The sequence below is a fragment of the Dipteris shenzhenensis genome, chromosome 5 (genome assembly GCF_047967505.1).
Source record: "Dipteris shenzhenensis isolate YYH24624 ecotype China chromosome 5, Dip_SZ_1.0, whole genome shotgun sequence".
Taxonomy (NCBI): domain Eukaryota; kingdom Viridiplantae; phylum Streptophyta; class Polypodiopsida; order Gleicheniales; family Dipteridaceae; genus Dipteris; species Dipteris shenzhenensis.
Window position 1 is genome coordinate 39,578,062 of NC_141600.1, and position 21,081 is coordinate 39,599,142.

At 44.4% G+C, this 21,081-nt stretch overlaps 1 protein-coding gene across 2 annotated transcripts in view; it reads right to left on the reverse strand.

The window, feature by feature from the left end:
* NUDT3 (nudix hydrolase homolog 3) overlaps positions 1-21,081 on the reverse strand; it is a 240,184-nt gene that overhangs the window by 128,554 nt on the left and 90,549 nt on the right. For both annotated transcript variants that reach the window (XM_087374766.1, XM_087374765.1), the window contains exons 7-9: positions 4,986-5,072; positions 4,652-4,758; positions 3,724-3,895 (exon numbers count right to left, since the gene is read on the reverse strand). In XM_087374766.1, the coding sequence (XP_087230892.1) occupies positions 3,724-3,895; positions 4,652-4,758; positions 4,986-5,072 (366 nt within the window). The remainder of the gene's footprint in view (positions 1-3,723; positions 3,896-4,651; positions 4,759-4,985; positions 5,073-21,081) is intronic.

The window sequence follows — 21,081 nt, forward strand, 5'->3', positions numbered from 1 at the left end:
AGATAGAGGAGAAAGAAAGAAAGAAAGGTGTATTAACGTCTTCGGGAGCTCACGGGTCTATGAGACAAAGTACAAAATATATGTAGCCCATACAAGCCACTGTGAGCTGAAAGCAAAGGGCACACTAAGGCCCTTGCTGAGTACTAAGTGCTAGGAATGCAAAAAGCTAATACAAAATAATAGGAAAAAGAGCAATCAAGTACTGCTCAGAGCCAGAGCTCCAAGTACATGTGCAGGTTCCATATAACCCGGCTCCCTGATGGCCCTCTGATGTGATGCAAAGAGCTCACGTATGTGTGTCTGTCGGGCTGCCTCCCGCTGGTGGAGAAGGGGGGCGCTCTCCTAGATCTCTGTATCTGGTGGGCTACATTGAGAGTAATGCCTCGTCTCTAGCGGTCCCCTCTGAGGAGGGCTAAGATAGGTCGGACCTCAATTGTGCGTGCTCTGGTTGCCCCATGTGTCGTGTGTGGTCTCCGTGTCTCTCGTGTCCAGCCGTGTCCAGCCGTATCCTAGTGACGGATCTCACTGTTGATCCATAGTGCTCTCGTCTCCTCGAGCTCCTCCCCCTTGATCTCATTTGGCGCTGGCTTGGATGCGTAAAAATCAGTGACGTGTGTCTGTGCTCGGTCTAGCTTGGTGACCTGAGGCATCAACTGTAGCTGATCTTTGGCCTGTCGCACAAGAAAATCCCTATGTCTCCGCATCTCAATCAGATAGAGCCCAATGGAAACCTAGTCGGGGAAATGTATCAGCCGTGTGAGACCACACGTGATGAGACTTTGTGTATACCAAGGGTTAAGGACAATTGTATTTCAGTCCATAAAAAAAGACTCTCTTGGGTCCCTTCAAATAGGACCAAGAGTTCCACCAAGTTTGGTCAAAGGCCACACACTTGGTTGTATCTACATTCACACACGTGTGTACATCTTGCTCCATATACTTCTTTACATCCATCACCACAAGTACAATAGGCATGCTCCATGTGACACCATTAATGAGGCCCATGATCTTTCATGTGACCCTTCATGAGAACCATGTGCACACTCACCTTTATACTCTAGGGTGTGTTCTACTAACCATGATTCTTTTAACACCATCAATGTGATACCACATTTCAGCATATGTCTTTGATGGGAGCCAAAGCCTACTCAATGGCGGTTTCCCTGTTGCTAAAATTGTGGTGCGTAGGGCCTCATATGAGGGAGGAGTATAACTAGGTCCAAAGGCTGCAATCTCCTTAATGAATTGAGGATTGTGGGCTTCTGTTGTGCTCCATAAAGGATTCGGCCCACTACAGCATCTACCTATGCCCTCCTCTTAGGATGCCATGAGGCCACAAGGCTAGCCTACACGACTCTCGGGCTGGGGGCTGATGAAGTAGGGGCCCTTGTATGTGTTTGTGCAACTGTACTCTCGAAGGAGCTAGAAATAGAAGTAGAAGGAGAAGCTGTTGCAAATGGGGCTGCCGATGCTCAACCACAAGGATCAAGAATCTTTTGCCGTGCTGCCTTGGCGTCCAATCTATCTGCAAGTTCCTGAAAACGTGCGGTATCTAAAAATATTTGCAAGGCAACAATTAATGCCTCCCTTCTTTACTTTCAATAAATGACTCTGCACTCGGTCTGAGCCTCCAGATTTTTAAACATTACGATAGATACAATGGTACTTGCTTGCTCCTCCTTTTGACTTGTCATAGATGGGTCCAGGTATCACCTCCTTCCACCACAGAGATTTGTGGTCTTGGTCGAGGCCACACGGAGGAGCCATTGAGAGAACGGGGGCTGAGAGAATGGGGAGAGAATGGGTTGAGAGAAGAGGGAGAGAGTGGAGAGAAGGGGGGGCTGATAGAGTGGGCTGAGAGAAATTAGAAGGGGGGGAGAGTGGGCTGAGAAGACTCCACAGAAGGGGGAGAGAGTGGAGAGAAGGGATGGAAAGAAGGGGGTTGAGAGAGTAGAAAGGAGTGGAGAGAAGGCCAAGGGGGCTGAGAGAGTACAAGGGAGTGGAGAGAAGGAGGCTAAGGGAGTAGAAGGGAGTGCAGAAAGGGAGGCTGAATCGAGAGAGTAGATGAAGGAAGGGAGTGGACAAAGGGAGGCTGAAGCAATGGAGGCCTGAGCGAGGCTGGAGAAAGGGAGAAGATGGAGGGAGACTGGAGTAGGTGGAGGGAATTCTTGGTAGGAGCGGTGCGGGCAGCGGGACAAGTAGAAGCCGCGAAATCACGCACCATCAGCAGTTTTTACCACTCCCTAAACCCGAAACGCAGCGTTTAGTGGTCGGAACACATTCCGGGAACGCTAGAACGGCGTTCCCTGGTAACATGTGTCCAAGGGACCTTCCGGCCCTTCTTTCTGGAACAGCGTTCCAAGTGTTCCGGATGCCGGATGCCGGAACGCCATTCCATGGTAACTATGGCCTAGCGTCTCTCTCCTACAAAAGATGCAACTCCAACACAAGGTAAAACAAGGCAAAGCCCTTGAATAGCTAACACCATTCTTATGAAAACAAAGATTCCTTGGCCACACACGTTCTTTGTTTACAAAGCTCAATCCGTGGTATCTTAGTAACCATCTTGATTGACAGTGGCAACTCGCATAAGTTCCTTGGCAATTCCTTATTGGTACACGACTCCTCAAATTGCACATCACAGCACAGAACAGTAGGCCCAAGGATAGGGCAGATTTGAGGACCAGAGGGAGAGACATGTCAGACTCACCAACGGGTCGAGGCACAAATCAGAATGGGCAACCTTCCTTCCATGCTCACTAGATCAGAGCCATGGCCAATGACAGTGGCTCTTGTCCAATGCAGGGCTATGGCTAGGGGACCACAGCGGACCACACATACCAACCGTCACTAGTAATCTATCGCAAGCTTCATGCCACCACATCCTTGTACATCAACAGACTCCCTCTTAGGCTTGACCCCTCCACCAGCTTCCAGATGACCATCACAACAATGCCACATTACAGTTTCTGTCCCCCCATGGGCTCAAAGATCTTTTTATGTATTGGTGTTTCTATGATTATGGCTATGTTGTATTTGTCTTGGGTGTTGATGCCCGCTTAGAGGCTCCACCCTTTCAACTCATTGCATCAGCTTCTTTTAGTCTTATAGAACCTTCAGTCTTTCGAAAACTTTTAACCTAACTTTCTTTCTTTCTTTCTACGGGCATGTGTTGTGAAGCATGAGGCTAAGAGGGCTCCAGCCACCTCTACCACTGAAGCACTGACCCTCTGGAAAGGGTCTCTAATGTAATCTATGAAAGCAATGAGGAGAATCTGAAATGGCAGAGGAAAAGAGTTTGAAGAGAAAGGGCTTGGGCAGCCTGAAGCCAGCAGTCAAGGGGCTGGCATAAGCCAGGAGGATGCTGGAGGGGAGCTTGAGGAAGCTCAGAAGGGCTGGAATGAACAGGAAAAAAATGGGCTACAAGGGCAACCGAAGGGGGAAAGAGGGAAGAGTGGAAGAAAGGAGGTGAGGCACGCAACTGACCTCTAAATTGATTAGTTCGGTAATGCCTATAACAGTTGTTGCTACCTGACACACAGGAACTTCAAACAAGATTGAATACAAAGTCTGTGGAGAAAATGGTTTGTGTGAGCCTGCATACAAATGATGACTGAATAAAAAAGGCTTTTAGTATTTGCCAGATTAAAAAATATCTTGTAAACAAGAATGTAAAAAAGACCTTGAGCAAAATAACAAGATAGAGAAACGGTGCTTGAGTACCGTTCGATCCATATCTGCAGGGTAAAAGTTTGCACCAGGGGGTTTCAGCACAGGAAAAGCAGCTTTGTACCGTAAACCCTTCCAACCAGGTACGGACCTAACAGCACCTTGAGCTTCACAAATAACTGAATCAGCAGTGGTCAAGAATGCTTCATTTTCATCAAGACACGACCTGCAGTAAATTTCAAAAATGTGTCATCTTTGAAGGAAACACTGGCTCATTTAAACCAAACAATTCACATGCATGATAGCATGATGTATCACATGGATTACAAATACCTGTGACTATCTGAAACATTAATTATTTATAAATTCAGACTCATCAGCCAAGAAAGCACCTACATATTTATAGAAAAGGACTATAATTTACAGTCATAAGGAACAAAAAATGCTGCACATTTGAATGACCCCTACAAGACAAGAACAGGAATAGACACCAAGACTGGTAACCAGAATACGACGACATCAACATGCCATATCGTACCTTTTTTATTTGAAAGGCTTATATGTTCCCTGGAAACACATAATGGGTGGCAGGATGAATATAATTGAGTACTTTGACACTTGTAAGCGAAGTGACGCAACTTTGAACTGACAAGTCACAAGCTTCAAAGCTTAAAGCATGACCAGAACATACACATGGGACTGTGGTTAAGAATACCATGTAATATGAATGCCATGAATTCAACAGCAGTTGTGTGAGTAGGCAGGGGTGGACACCAGGTCTTGCTCCACCCTGAATTCAAGTTTCGGGGGTGATTTTGAGCAATGTTATGACATATCTGTCAAGTAGAATGGTTTCCCAGTAGCTATCCCGCAACATAACTAGGGGAAGAGATGGAAATTGTAGCTTGTGAGGAAACCTTTGAGAGCATGCAACTGTAATGAGCATCTTAAATACCAAAAGGAAATGGAAATAGAACTGTACCATGGACTCTTGTTTATCAAATAGTATGCAAACTTCAGCCTTTGAAGATCAGAGCCTTCCTGTTGCTCTTCTAACCAATCCTTTAAAGCAGGGTTTGTAGGCCAAACCTGTATTTTACACAAACATTACTATTTAATTTATCGTTTTTAGGCATCCATGTGTTCCTCTTGACAATATCACTGGATTCGAATCCCTTTGAACATTGTAGCCTCGCATTCGGCAACCTTAGTACTAACAAGGCACAAAAGGAAGCAACAATGTATGCCAAATAGGTATTTCATCTCAAAATGGAGAAGAAGATGGAGAGCTATATTATGAATTTAGTAAGACTAACCTGCTGTAGGAAAATCCTTTCAAGGACTTGTGCAGCCTGTATTGTGTATAACAGAGCCTTGAGGTTTTCATGACTAAGTATTGTTAGCTGTTTCAACCAGTTCACAAACCTTTCATCAATTCTCTAGGCAACCTTTGTACAAGCAAGAGAAACAACAGACAACATAAACATGTAAACCATGTAAAGGTTTTGAAAAGCTTATCAAAGATATCATTTGGCTCCCCTTTACAATTGTTTTCTCTCCCCCTTAAGAATTGTTAAATATGACAATCATCTCCATTCGAGTTGAAGTACAAAATTATTGAACCATGCATCTCATAGGCAAGACACATAATTAGATGGACACGTCACCCAAAAAAAAGTAACAAAACATCAACTAACATCGATAAACTAGTCAGAAGAATGATAGATATAGATGTAACCCTCTTCTTTTTTTCCGATGAAAAGACTTCTATTAAGTATGAAAAATACCCCAAGAGCAAAGCTCATGGCAGAAATACATCATGCAAGGCAAGTAAATCAAAACACCGTAAGTGAGCGAACAATGTGCTCATCAGAGAGAGCTATAAAAGCAAGCCATCCAAAGACTCTAAGCATCTGGATCTCCAAATACGCCACACTGAAATACTTAACCAGAATCTCCCAAAAAGTATCCACCAAGGCAAGTGGACGTAGACATAAGGAAAGTGGGAAACATCATCTAGAGAGCATGACTCAGCTAAATGTCATCTAGCCGAAAGAGCCCAAAAAGAGTCATGCCTCTCAAAAAAGACCTAAGGCCCTGACAGAGAGAGCCAAGCCACCGAACCCCAAGTCATGAAGAAGAGGAAAGAAAAAAAAGTGCTTAAGGCTAGCAATCCTCTTCTAGATAAACCTCGCATGTCTGCAATCCCGTAGCCCATTGAATGGACTCCTCAGACCAAAAGGCAATGAGGGCAAGTAGGGGCTGCCCAAACTTGGACCTCCGCCGGTTCACTGATATCCCTCCATGAACAAAAAGCCAAAAGAAAAGAGTGATTTTTCTATTCCTGAGGGATTTCTAGAGTCTCTTTTAAAAGGATTTTTTCAAGTCAGCTTCGCTAGAACCTTAGATGTCCTAGGCACATATATGCGAGCCAAGGATGACGTCACAGATCTCATCAACTTCATGCAAGAGAATTTCACTGATTTTGCATATATACTTGATGAGTCTTTGAAAAGATGGGTTCCAACTTCCGATAGATTACATCAAGTATCTATTCTTGGACGAACCCAAGTTTGTCAAGCGCTTGGCCCGCTTTTGTTAAAATCTTATAGAGGAAGGGTTTAGGAGGGTATAAGTGAATGACCTCCTGGACGCGGGGATCACGAAAAATACATGCACTAAATTCCTTCCCAAGGCGCATGGATTAGCTGTACGGGCTGTACGGATCGCCTTTGGCATGTTAATCAAGGCTATTGCTGCTGTATGAAATTATGCCACCCGAGGTTGATTTGCTGGCTGTACAGACTGTTGCACGTATCCCGAGGCAATTTTGGCTGGTTGTGCACCTATTTGCACGCCTTTCTAGGTGCATTTATGGTTGTCCTTGGACCGTATGGATCTGCTACACAGCTCCCAAGGCTGTACGGAATTTTCTGCACGCATACCGAGGCTCTTGCCGTTGATTGTACGGCCCTTCATCATGCATTTTGAGATCTTGCTCCTCTCTCTTGCACACACCGTGAGGCAGGCTGTACGGATCTCTCTCTTGCCCATGATCCTCCTACTCTCTCGAAGTCTAGAAATTCTCTCTTCCTCTCTCTCCTAGCTGCCAATCCCTTGCTGTTGCCTCTTGCTTGGTGGATCTGCTGCCCTCTGGAGGTGTTCTAACCCAGCATGTGGGAGCCGGTTGGATACCATTTGGAGCTGATTCAAGCCCATCTACTTCTCTTTCTTCATTTGTTCGTGACTGAGGGTCAACTATGCGCTGCTGGGGCCTCAACAGAGGATAGGTGCGAGGGCAAAGCTCGCCCCTCGTCCATGGACAGCGGGTACAGTTGTTCTCACCTTCATTTGGATTTCATTTGTCATTTTTCACGCTTGTTGTTGCTCTTTTGTTGTCGAAGTTCTCTCTTGGCCATTCAGGCTCTGAAGAGACACCCAGACACAGAGGGTATGCGTAGATTGGTGCTAGAGGGACAATGTTGCGGATTTCTTCATGCTTTGAGGTCACTTGTGCAATTTGGGATCTGTGTTGATGCATTGTTGCATTGAGAGGCTAGACAATGGATTATGGGAATGCCAAACCCTCTAGAGCAAGCCGAATGCCTTGTTGAATGCATTGACAGCTTTCAGTTGGACACAGATAGTGGGAAATGCCTTAGCCTTGCCTTGGAATAAGGGGCTACTGTGTACTTGGGATTGGATGCTAGTGTGTACTTGGCATTTGGGTGCTAGTGTGCTAGTGTGTACTTGGGATTGGATGCCTTTTGAAGCCAGGAATCGGCTTGGACAGTGGATTTTGCTAGGAAGCTGAATGCAAGGGGTGAGCCCTTGTTGTAAAAGCATACACCTTGTCATACGCCCTCTGGTGAAAAGCCACATGTGATGCCTTCAATTGGTATTTTACCAACAGGCCAACAATTTTCAGTCCGTTAACGGAGGACAGCAAACTTTTCTCCCGTCAGTGATGCATCCAGGGTACTTTGGAGGAAGCTTTGTCTTCCAAGCGGTTGGACAGCCTACTGAAGGAATGGCAATGCCTAGCACTTACTTGGTACGTACGCAGCCAGGAATGCACAATTTTCAGCAACCTATGATGAGGGGTATGTAGGCTGGAGATACCAACATGATGTATGCCACTATAGGGATGCAACCCGGAATGCAAATGGGAATGTCTGGGATGATGGGTGGTTCAATGAATATGCCTAAAAAAGGATGTAGGGAATGGGACCTGGAATGGTCAACCCAACCATGGGAAGTGGCAATAATGCACAGAGCATTGGACAGATGATGGCACCGCCATTTTTGCAGCCAATTGCATATGTCAATATTGCACCCAAGGGCAAGTTGAAAGACTTCCAAGAAGGTGGGGCTGCAGTAAAGTTTGAGACTTTCATTGGAATGCAGGATAGGCTGAAGGCCTTGACCTTTGTGCAGCAGTTTGATGCCGCATATGCTAGTGGGAATTCTACAGAGTCATCAAAGATCCGAAAGGCAGCCACCTTTCTCAAAGGCAATGCACTTCAGTGGTGAACCAATTTGCTTTTGCAAGGCAGAGCTCCTACAACATGGGTGGAATTCAAGCAAGTGTTCTCAGCTGCTTGGCTCACAACCACCTTTGAGGTGGATATTATGACAGCTTGGTACAAGCTTGATGGATGCGGCACATTGCAAGAACCTGGAAGATTACAATAACAAGGTCTGGGAAACATTGCTGCCCATGAGTTCTTATAGGCATGTGGAGCTGTCTGAACAGATCGAAAAGTACTGTTGTGGACTGCCAAAAGAAATCCGGGACTACTATACGAAAACTAAAGTTTCTAACATGTCTTAGCTCATTGAAAATGCCACTACAGCATATGCCCTCTTGCAAGGAAAGACATCAGGGTTTAGGGGCAGCAGCGAGAAAGCTCCTAAAAAGTCCAGGAAGTTTGGACAGCCCTCCCAGGCACGGTTTGTTGCAGGACAGAGGCAAGTACCGCCTCGATAAAAGATAACACAAGAGAAGAAGAAGGCACTTTATGATGCCAACAAGTGATACATATACAAGGAAGAGGGCCACACAACATTTGAATACCTGAACAGAAAGAGGAAGTTCCCCTCAGGGAGCAAAGTGAGCAAAGGGAAGAAAGAAAGAATGACCAGAGGGGTAAGAGGCCAAAGCCCACAACTGGTCTTATGCTGGATGAGATTGGAGACAAGCAGAATGAAGATGCCATGGAGTTATGCAGAGCATGGAGAAAGGTCCGTGACCAGACAGCTTTGTTTTTCTTTGATCCAAGAGCCTGTGCCAATTTCAAGTCTCCAAAGCTGGCTCGAAAGTTAGGCATCAAAGCAAAGAGATGGGACCTCTTTGTGATGCAGACATAGCTTGTCTTGGGCAGAGTGAGTCAGTCACTCCGATAATTGGGAAGTTATGCATGCACATTCAAAGCTATGTGGACACCGAGCAGTTCCATACCATGGCTTTGAATGGATGCGATGTTTTGTTGAGTATACTTTGGCACCACAGGGTGTGGGCACACTAACCTTGTCTCATAGGGGCAAAACCTATATCTTGGATGCCAAAACTAAAAGGGGAGTCTATCCCTGTTGTATCTGCTTCAACTATTCTAATGTAATGAAAAAGCATCTTTCAGCGTACTTAGTTTTTGCACAAGAAAAACAGCAAGCTGAAGAAAGCTCTAGTTTTTCTAAGCTGAAAAAAGAGAGGACGGAATTTATTTTTCAGTTTAAGGATTGCTTTTCTAACACCATGCACTGGTTGTACTAGTCAAGTGCAAAAAAACCATACGAAGCTTTGAGGACTCACTGAAATTTTCCAGGCTGGAGGCAGCATCAAACAGCCTTATGAACTGCATTGCCTTTTCAGCTTGGCCATACTGGCCATTGTAAGTAGCAAATCTTACTAACTTCCCACCATCTTTGAATTCTTTAGTCTCTGCCTTCTTGCCGGACTTCTTCTTCTTCTTCTTCTTCTTCTTATGGTTTGGCTCTGAAGATCCAGAAGAAGAGGATGATGTAGAGGTAGAGCTAGAAGAAGAAGACGAATTTTCCAGGCTGGAGGCAGCATCAAACAGCCTTATGAACTGCATTGCCTTTTCAGCTTGGCCATACTGGCCATTGTAAGTAGCAAATCTTACTAACTTCCCACCATCTTTGAATTCTCTAGTCTCTGCCTTCTTGCCGGACTTCTTCTTCTTCTTCTACTTCTTCTTATGGTTTGGCTCTGAAGATCCAGAAGAAGAAGATGATGTTGAGGATGAAGAGGTAGAGCTAGAAGAAGAAGACGAATTAGATGAACTGTGATGATGTGTAACAGATTTTCTCTATGTCCTATTCTACATATCACGGGAGTAGCACCACGAGTATCCTCCCAGCCAAATCTTGTTGGAGCGTGAAAGCTGACAGAGAAATCAGAATCCCAAAATCATACGTGAAAAGTCCCTTCTCCCTCTCTCACTAACTCCAACAACCCCCATCTCCCTAGATGGATCTAGATGCCACATGTCATCATCATAGGGCCTTCCTAATGCATCTTTTCATCCCTCTCTTTGGATACTTTAATTTTCCTTTGCCCCTAGGCACATTTCTTGCATTAGGCCCTTAGCCTTAGATCCACCTAGTCTGGTGCTATCAACCCTCACCTAGGACCTTAACATCAACTCCCTCTCGATCATTTACATGAAGCGCAAACAAATATATTACAAACATAGATCCTTTAAGGGAAATGTCGACTGATTCTTCCGAGGTCATGCTACCTCGGCTAGAGCGTAACATTCCTTCCCTCTTCAGACATCAGCGTCCTCGATGATAAAATCTGGGAACACTCTCATAGAGGCTGACCATGCCATGCAACCAACACCGTGGGTATCTTCCGATTTCGTATTTGCATTGTTCCTCGGTCCAGGATTCTTGTTGGTTTACGCCTTGCATTATCCTCTATCTCCTGAAACAAAACCACACCTTCCATTAGTGAGTCACCTGTATGTAAAAATTTCTTTAAGCGCGAAACATGAAACACTGGGTGCACCTTACACCCCTGTGGCAATTCTAATTTATAGGTTACCTTGCCTATTCTCTTTAGAATTAACCACGGCCCACAGATCGAGGTGATAACTTAGCACACTCTCCTGAAGTTAACGACTTCCAGTGCGAAGGAACTTTGAGAAAAACTTTTTCTCCTTCCTTAAATACTCTTATAGACCGGTTTTCATCCGCATACACCTTGGCTCTATCCATAGCCTGGCGGATATTAGCTCTCACAAGTGCTAGTATCTCCCGCATCTGAATCACAAAGTTCCCGGCACTAGGTACTCCAACTATAGTTGGATTTGCTGGTCTATAACCATAGTTCAGCTCAAACGGACTGAACCCTGTAGAGGAATGTTTTCTATCATTGTAGGCAAACTCTAACAATGGCAACCACTTGTCCCATGTATGTTGCCTCAATGACACATATGCCCTCAGCATATCCTCTAAAGTCTGGTTGACTCTCTCCGTCTGACCATCCTTTTCAGGATGATCCCCACTACTCATTCCCAACTCAGTCCTTAGTGTCTCAAATACCGCTATTCAAAAATGACCAGTAAATCTGACATCTCGGTCTGACACTATGGATCTAGGCAATCCATGCAGACAAAATATATGTCTAATAAATAAATCCGCCACTTGCGGGGCACTAATAGACTCTCTACTTGGAATGAAGTGAGCCATCTTGGTTAGACGATCAACCACCACAAGGATAGAATCATACCCTCCTTGTGTCGCAGGCAGCTCTACAATAAAGTCCATGGAAATGCTCTCTCACTTACTTAGTGGTATCTCCAAGGGCTGTAAAAGTCCGGCTGGTTTCACCCGCTGGGCCTTGCTCCCTTGACACGAAAAACACCGTGTCACATATTCATGAATATGCTTTTTCATCTTTGGCCAAAAGAAATCTCGCTTCACAAGATCATATGTCTTCTCGACTCCTGTATGTCCCACACATGGGCTATCATGGCACTGTCGAATGACCCTCTGTCTGAGATCATTCTGACTAGGTACTACAACCTTGCCGTTTCTTTTCAGCATACCATCCCTTATGGTATATCTTGCATATGTTTGGTCTTTTCTGGATGCCAGGTCATCCTTTTCGTTTTCCCCGGGTTTTAACACATGAGCCTTAGGCCATAGACTCTGGACAAACTCGTCCACCTTTTGAGTTTCTCTAATCTCGGTCATTAGAGCACTCTCTAATACCGTAAAACCCATATTGTGCATAATGCTAGACAACGCATCAGCAACTTTATTATCTTTCCCCCTTCGGTACCGAATCGTCAAATTAAACTCCTGCATGAGCTCTGCCCACCTAGCTTGGCGGCCCCTCAAGTCAGGCTGTTTACAAAAATGTTTCAGAGTATCATGATCCACATCCACATAAAACTCTGAACCATACAAATAATGCCTCCATGTTTTCAAAGCATGGATAACAGCATACAACTCCAATTCATGAGTTGGCCAATTCCTTTGAGAGGGAGAAAGCTTCTTGCTTTCAAAGGCTACTGGCCTTCCCTCTTGAAGGAGAACTGCTCCAACCGCAATGCCACTTGCATCGTTTTCCAGGAACAACGGTTTTTGGGGATCAACTATTTTTAACACCGGTCCTGTGACCACAACTTGTTTTATGGTGTTATAACTTTCTTGTTGATTCTGTCCCAATATAAAAGGTACTTTATCTGAGGTCAGATCAGTCAATGGCGATACTATTTCGGAATATCCTTTGATAGGCCTTCTATAAAATTGGACAAATCCCAAGAATGATCGCAACGTGGTCAGACTCTGAGGAATTAGCAAAGTCAGTATTGCAGCCACTTTCTTTGGATCCATTTCTACCCCCTCTGGAGTAATTATGAATCCTAAATATTCAAGCCTAACCATACACAGTATAGTTTTCTTTTTATTTACATAAAGACTGGCTTTCCTCAAAGTACTGAACACTATTCTTAAGTGTTCACGATGCTCAGTAATACTTTTACTGAACACTAGAATATCGTCAATAAAATATACTACAAACTTTCCGATATACGGACGTAGTAAATCGTTCATAAGCATGACGAATGTAGCAGGAGCATTGGTAAGTCCGAAGGGCATTACCAAAAACTCATAATGACCAAACCTGCTTCTGAAAGCGGTTTTGTGCACATCCTCGGCTCTAATCCGGATCTGATGGTAGCCACACTTAAGATCTATCTTACTGAAAATCACAACTTCACGTAATGCATCTAGCAAATCATCAATCCGAGTCATCGGATACCTGTGCTTAACAGTGATATTATTCAATGCTTTGTAATCTATACAGAGGCGAAACGTATCATCCTTTTTCTTCTTTAATATCACTGGCGAAGCAAAAGGTGAGAAACTTGGTTGAATCTGCCCCAACTTGAGGTATTCTTCTAGTTGTCTACGCACCTCCGCCTCTTCAGTAAAACTCATTCTATAGGGAGGTACAGGTTCTGCCCCCGGGATCAGTTCAATCTTGTGTTGAACATTCCGCTCTAGAGGTAACCTATAAGGTAACTCATCCCTTAAACATTCAGAGAACTCCTCTGCTATTAGATTAGCCAGCTTGGCCATCTCACCACTTTGCGTAACATCAGTGCTAGCCGAAGAATCATTAACCGGCTCTACCGATGTTGTGCAAAGGAATAAAAATACTTCTTGAGCTTTTTGGATTTCCATCACGGAAACCAACGGTCCCTGAGGTACATCTTTCTCACCTTGTAAGACATAAAGCACGTCATTCATCTTGAATTAATACACGTGCTTTTTCCAATCAATGGTTGGATTCTTTTTAGAATGCCACGCCATACCCAGGGCTATATCTGCATGAGCAAGCTTAGTCATTTCAAAATCAAGTTTCTCAGCATAGTCCTGAATACGAAGCTCCAACTGGGTAACCCTTTGGTCCCATACTTCAGTTGAACTTCCATCTGCCATCCTGACTGTATACGCATAGTGAGATGGCCTAGTCTTTAACTTCAGCCTCTTCACGAGCTTGGAGTTAATTACATTGTGAGTTGACGCCGAGTCAAACAACACAATGACATCATGATTGGCCACCTCCCCTTTCATCTTAATTAACTCCGTATCATTAAAGGCTGTATACCCCGTTGCTGCGGGCTTAGATAGGATGTTATCAGGTGCACTCGTTACTAACTTAGCAGCAGACACACATAACAAACAAGGTACTGACCTCTGAGAAGATCCCGCTAGCTGAATCTGCATCTGTTCCGCTCTGGGACTTTCCTTTATTTCCACGTCGCATTTTGAGACTACCATCTCAGCGCCATCCGACGATCCTTATTCCGTGGACAATCCTTCCACTGATGAGCCTGAAGGCATCCAAAACACAAGCCTTCTCTCCTCGCTTTTTCTCTTTGCTCTGGGTTTAAGGGAGACTTCGACCAAGCCCGTGCTGCCATTGGCGTTACTTTCCTCTTCACTCCAATGGTGGTACTTGATTTAGGAGTTTCAGCTGGTTTCGCCTGCTTGGCTTGACCACTCGGCTGAGAACCACTCCCTTTACTAATCCACTTCTTCTTAAACCGAGATTTCTTCTGGTATCCATACTGGGTTCCGGACCTGTGTAAACCCACTTGGCCTGCTGCCCTTGGCATCTTCATAGTTCAGGGCTATGGCTATTGCATCATCCAACATGTTCACATACTTGGCCCCAACTGCCATTTTAATCCGATCAGTCAATCCAAATATGAAATCCTTCACTTGGATTGATTGAGGCAGGGGTTCATCAACCTTCATTACACTCTCTCGAAATTTATCAGTGTACTCTCCCACAGACAAATTTCTCTGACGAAGGTTTCTATATTGATCCCAAGCTCGGGATGCTTCATCAGGAGGTAAGAAGTGTTTTCTGAATTCTCTTTTAAACCCCTCCCAAGTAGTGGATGCTATACTATCTTTTTGTTGTTTAATCCACCACCGATCCGCTGCCTCACTGAACATGTGGGTGGCCTTTCAGATCTTCTTGATATCATTTCTGATTTCACAAATGGCGAACGCCTCATCCCATTTGTGTAAGCAGGTCTCAATGACATCAGAACTACGGTCATTCATCCGACCAGAATACTTTTCCGGTCTATAATTGGCAATATTAGGTACTTTAGCCTTTCTAGGCTCAACCGTATGGACACTAGACTCCGGTTCCATTGGAGCCTTTCCCTTCTCATCTCGAGAAGGTCTGGCAGACATACTGTGTATCACTCTTCTAAGTTCAGACTGCCCTGCATTGTTTTGTAACTGTTGCGCTAATAACTGCTACAAGGCATCCTCAAGTAATGCAATCCTGCTAGATAAGGTGTGAGCTACTGGGCGTGACACCTGCTGGGTCGGCCGGACTCCTGATTCACCAGGGTCCCCTTGGAAGCCCCTTCTTCTGCTTCCATTCAGGTCAATGGGTGTTTTGCTTTTTTTTTTTTTTTAATAAACACCGCTAGAACACTGTATTTACAGACTAACGAAATTCAGGGTACTGGCACTCTGACACAATTCCCTATACTAGGGAATACCTGCAATCCCAGCTTCACACTAACCAGACATTTGACACAGGCATATATCCAAATCCCGCTTTTCCCTATACTAGGGAAATTCCTGCAAACTAACTCTGACTGAAGCACACAGGCACATACACAGGCATAGTAAACTGCAAACTCTGCTGCACAGAAATAATAAGCTGCATACTGAAAACTGAAATCTTATATAGAAGGAAAAATTGATGCTCCTTGGAAGCTCCACGGAATTCGAGTTCCCGAAGCCTGCTCTCTTATCGTAAATGATACGTCTCTACCTGGAATCAGTCTCAGCCTACGAACTGTCTACGTGACCTTGGAAGGCTATGATTGTGAGTCCGTTGGGAAACAGGTCGAATTCTATTACGGGCCAGCCAGTCACGTAGCCAGAGAGCGGGAGATGTGACGAAACATATTTTCACAGGCTCCCAGATCCTCCATAATCCTACCTGCGCGTCGCCCATCTACGAATCTCATCGAAGACCACCCGTAACACGAGCCCCTGTTAAGCCTTCATCCGTCGTAGACCACGGGCAGCAACACCTCGTAATTCGTCGATCAGCCCGTCGCGTGGAGGTCACGAGCAAATATTACGAACACTCACCTAACACACCGCAAGCTCCTGCTAGCCAACGCGGGAGGACCACCGAACAGATACGTCATTCATTCGCAGGTCTTTCAATTCGACGATGTCTGCGTAGGCCAGCGCCGATCAAGCCCCTCCGTCAAATCCACGAACAGCCCCGTACCTGCCCCTCCTTCACACGCAACTTCCTAGCCTGGGCTCTGATACCAAAATGTAACAGATTTTCTCTATTTCCTATTCTACATATCACGGGAGTAGTACCACGAGTATCCTCCCAGCCAAATCCTGTTGGAGCGTGAAAGCTGACAGAGAAATCAGAATCCCAAAATCATACGTGAAAAGTCCCTTCTCCCTCTCTCACTAACTCCAACAAGCCCCATCTCCCTAGATGGATCTAGATGCCACATGTCATCATCATAGGGCCTTCCTAATGCATCTTTTCACCCCTCTCTTGGGATACTTTAATTTTCCTTTGCCCCTAGGCACATTTCTTGCATTAGGCCCTTAGCCTTAGATCCACCTAGCCTGGTGCTATCAACCCTCACCTAGGACCTTGACATTAACTCCCTCTCGATCATTTACATGAAGCGCAAACAAATATATTACAAACATAGATCCTTTAAGGGAAATGTCGACTGATTCTTCCGAGGTCATGCTACCTCGGCTAGAGCGTAACATGATGCTTCGCCTTTTTCTTCTTGGGAAGAGGACCTGCTCTTTTCCTCTTTTTGTTGTCCTTATGGCGAGACTTCTTACTCTTTTCCAATGTATCATCTGTGGAAAGAGGAGTAGAACTCAAAGATCTCTTTGTGCCCACCACTTCTTCTTGATCTATTCCAGAGGGAGCCTTCTCTGGCTTTTCCTCAAAAAGAGGTTGTACCATCCTGTGAAACAAGGGGTCGCTTGTTGCCTCTCCCAACTGAGTAATCAGCTCTCTGTAGGCATTCTCTTTATTTATCTGTGTAGCCTCAGCCTGTTGTATACCTGATCAGACTCTGCCATTCCCTCATGGGATGATTGGGCATGCTGCTGTTGTGAAGCCATCTCTGCAACTTGTCTGACATCTGCAAACTCTCACACACACTGTGTATGCAACTGATGCACTCAGCCTTTTCTTTTCAAAGATAAATTACCTCAAAAAGAGGTATATTGCATTCACACGTGCCAGTACAAGCTGTCAACTCAAGGCATGAACTCAAAACTATGTGCCCCTTTTCTAGCTACTGCAAATGACATTCACAATGCATCTATTTTTCCCCTTTTTCACTGCTCAAAGGCATGCATGTTCTTTTTTTTTGAAATCTCTGATTTTTGCTGTGTTTCTCCTGATTTTTTGACAGCATAAACTGTCTCTAACGGACAAAGAAAACTGACAAAAAATTTTCCTTTTTTTTTTTTAAACAGTAGCTAAATGAGTAACCAGTTGGTTACACTAACCTGACTGACTGGTTCTGGTTTGGTTAGTCTGTGACTAGACCTCTATTACCAGATATCCCACGGGAGGAGCTGGACATATACACCATGTTGTATGAGGAGCTGTCAGCACCAGCACACCACACACGATCATAGACTCAACCATCTGAAGATGGTGCTAGTACTTCAGCTGCACCCGATCGTCCTGATCCTGATGTTGATGATTCTTTTTCAGACAGTGACACAGATGCCTTAGGCTCATCTGAGGAGGCAAAGGATGATGATCACGAGGAGTCCATGGATGATGCAGATGATCAGTAGTGATGTACCTTGGTCCTTGTCACTTGACTACGACTGTACAGACTACAGTGCTAGCCTACTCCTAGTCATGACACTTCAGATGCATCGTGCATCCAGGCTGCAGCATGATGCATCCTGATTCTTAGACTATTATGTTATTTCTTTTTTATGATAGTAGATACAATACTTACTACTGAGTATACTTTGGACCTTGGTGCCAGGTGGCAGCTGCTTTTTTTTATATCATCCATGGGTGCTTTTATTTTGAGTCTTGCATGACTCATGAGTCATGATCATGGAATTTGTGGATCATGAATCATGATCATCTATGGAGTTTGGACATTGGATGCTTTCAAGTTTCAAGTTTCAAGTTTCAACTTATGTGCTAAGTTTAAAGTACTTCAAACTTCTAAATTTCAGATTCTTGTAACGTCAAACTTGTTAGTCATGATACATGTTGATTTCAGATTATTGAAGCATCATTCAGGAATTTAGAATCATAGGAGCATGCATGATGCATTAATGCTTGAAGCTTCAAGTATAGATAATTGTATTATGTATGATTTGCACTCTATTGATAATTATATTATGTATAAAAAATAATTTTTTATACATAAATTGTATCATATTGCTGTTTCTTCCTTTTCTGTTTCGACGGGGGCCAAAAACTCCATTTCTTCCGTTTCTTCTGTTCCTATTTCGGCTGGCAACTATGACCTCTAACCAGATTGACTAGATTCTGGAGTAACTGAATCATATTGGAATCTGCTTAACTGAACCAGTCTAGTCTAGTTAATTAGACAGTCTCGTTAGGCTGTCCTTTGACCAGATCTCTAACCAGAGTCAACTAACAGCAGTTAACTTGACCAAGGTCACACTAACCACAAGTCTGCTAGCTCAACGGACACCTTAGCTGGTTGCCAAGTCAGCATACACTCTGTCATTTGCCACATCAGCTGACACGAGTCATTGCCACGTCAAGTCACGCACGTGTGCCACGTCAGCTGGCTGCCTTGCTTGCCACGTGTCAAATCTGCCATGTCATCATCTTTGCAAGACCATATTCCATGTCATCTTCTGAAAGTTCAAGCGACGCTTGGTCTCCTTAGCACCACGACGAGCGATGGCGAGCTGTGAAAGATCATAGTGGTAGGAAGAGAAGCAAGCTAACACTAGGAATGGAAAGGAAAGATAACAAGCATAATGGAAATGAAATTCAAAGAAAATGAAAGCAATGGACAAGTACTCACATGATACCAAAAGAGCTTGATGTTGACTGATGTGATAGACAATAGACAAGTATAACGCTATATAGAGTGACACTAGACTCTAGAAAGCCATAGTGTACATGGAATAACTCCGAAATATGACACGTGGCATGTCTAGGACTCACTAGACTATAAAACACACCTAGACCACCTAGAACACTCACTTTGGCTTCATATTCCAACACCCCCCCATGAAGGCAAGGTGAGAGACTACTGGAATGGAACCAAGAACAGAACATGACAATGACGGTCTAAGGTGAGGGACTATTGGAATGGAACCAAGAACAAAACATGACAATGACGGTCATCAAACTGTGCATCCTATGTAACTCAGAGGCTCAAGTATGAGCGTGTTCAGAGGTTGATCCAAGCACTCTCATGACTTGAGACTTAACACGCTCAGAGGCTCACGTTATAGCATGGCTACATGACCAGCTCATAGGTCTAGGAATACACCAACATCCTGGAACTCGGCCAGGCCTGATAACGAGACCTATGAAAGCCAATACATGGCTCCCATAATACATCCCCCTTTAAACCTATCAAAGCCAATACATATGGCTCCCACAATACATCCCCCCTTGGCTTCATAACAGGACATGTTAGGAAGCCACACACCAAAATAGGAAAACCAATACATCTTTTTAGGAGGACTATCCAAGGCAGAGGACCTTTAGACTCAATGAAAACCAAACACTAATACATATCATTTTAGGGGGACTACCCAGGACAGAGGACCCCAAAATACATCAAGCTGTAGGAATAATAAAAATATATCTCTTTGAGTAAGAGATGTCCTCCAAGTAGCTAATGCACATGTGTGCACATCCCTGCGACACGATGACGATGTCGATGAAGCGCTAGGCAGGAATGCCCCAAAATATGTGTCGGTGAAGTCCATGGGTAGCTACATGGAGCAATTACATGATGACTCTCAAAATGTTGGAAGGAGAGTCACCAATGTCGAAGTAGAAGCCACAGGTACCACGACCAATCGGGAAGTCAATCAATGCGAAGTACCTCAGGTACCGATCGAATAAGCAATGTTGAAGAAGTCACTTGTTAATGTAGAGTGATCTATATCAAGCTCGATGTAATGCACTAATCAGAAAGATCACTGTAGTGAAGTGTGTCGGAGTAGTATCGGAGAACTCACATCTAGCTCGAGAAGTCTTCACTAAAATTTGGAGTAGTCGCGTGAAGGAGTCACCGCAATGTAATGTCAAGAGCTCACATCAAGTGATGGGCAGAGAAGATAGAGGCAACATGGACGGCAGCTCCAAGAGAATGACAGGCAGAATACGGACACAACCTTGCGGGGAGCAGCTCCAAGAGAATGTCGGGCAGAAGGAGCAAATGGCGGGCTGGAGCAGAGGTCAACGATGAAGAGGATGGAGAGCTCCATGTTGAGTTGGTTGCATCATGCTTGGGCTGTCAAATCATTGAGCTCCATAACAAAATTCGAGCACAGAAACGAATTTCGTCACTTCTTGCAAGGGCTGTAACTTTTCATAGAAAACTCGGATTGCAATGATGTAAAAACGAAATTTGTAGTACTCAATGTCCTCTACAATATTACACGAAAACCTGTTTACTCCTAGCTTGTTACATCAAATCACGGGCGCTGACACATTAAATCACCTCCCAGCCGATCTCAGTGGTCGTAAGCTTTCTCATCTGAATTCACTTACGTTGAAGCTCTTGCTTACTAAATCTCCACCAAGCCTCAAATTTCCCTAGATGGATCTAGTATGCCACATGTCTTCATTTTAGGGTCCCTCCTTAATGCATCATTTACCCCTCTCTTGGGATATCATTAAAACCATTTGCCCCTTGGCACATTTCATGCATTTATGTCCCTTAGAATTAGATCTACCTAGTTTAGTGCCATGTCACTCTCACCAAGGACCTTGACCTTGATTCCTTTTTTATCATTTACATAAAGCCCAAATAAATATAATAAAAACATTGATCCTTTAAAGGGAAATGCCGACTGACCCTTCCGAGGTCATGTTACCTGGACTTGAGCGTAACATTTTTTCCCTCTTCAGGCATCAGCGTCCTCGATGATAAAGTCTGGGAACACTCTTCGTAACTGGTATACAGATTCCCAGGTAGCTTCTGATAGAGGTAAACCATGCCATGCAACCAACACCGTGGGTATCTTCCGATTGCGTACTTGCATTGTTTCTCGGAGCAGGATTCCTGTTGGTTTGCGTCTTGTATTATCCTCTATCTCCTAAAACAAAACAACACCCTCGATTAGTGAGTCGCCTGT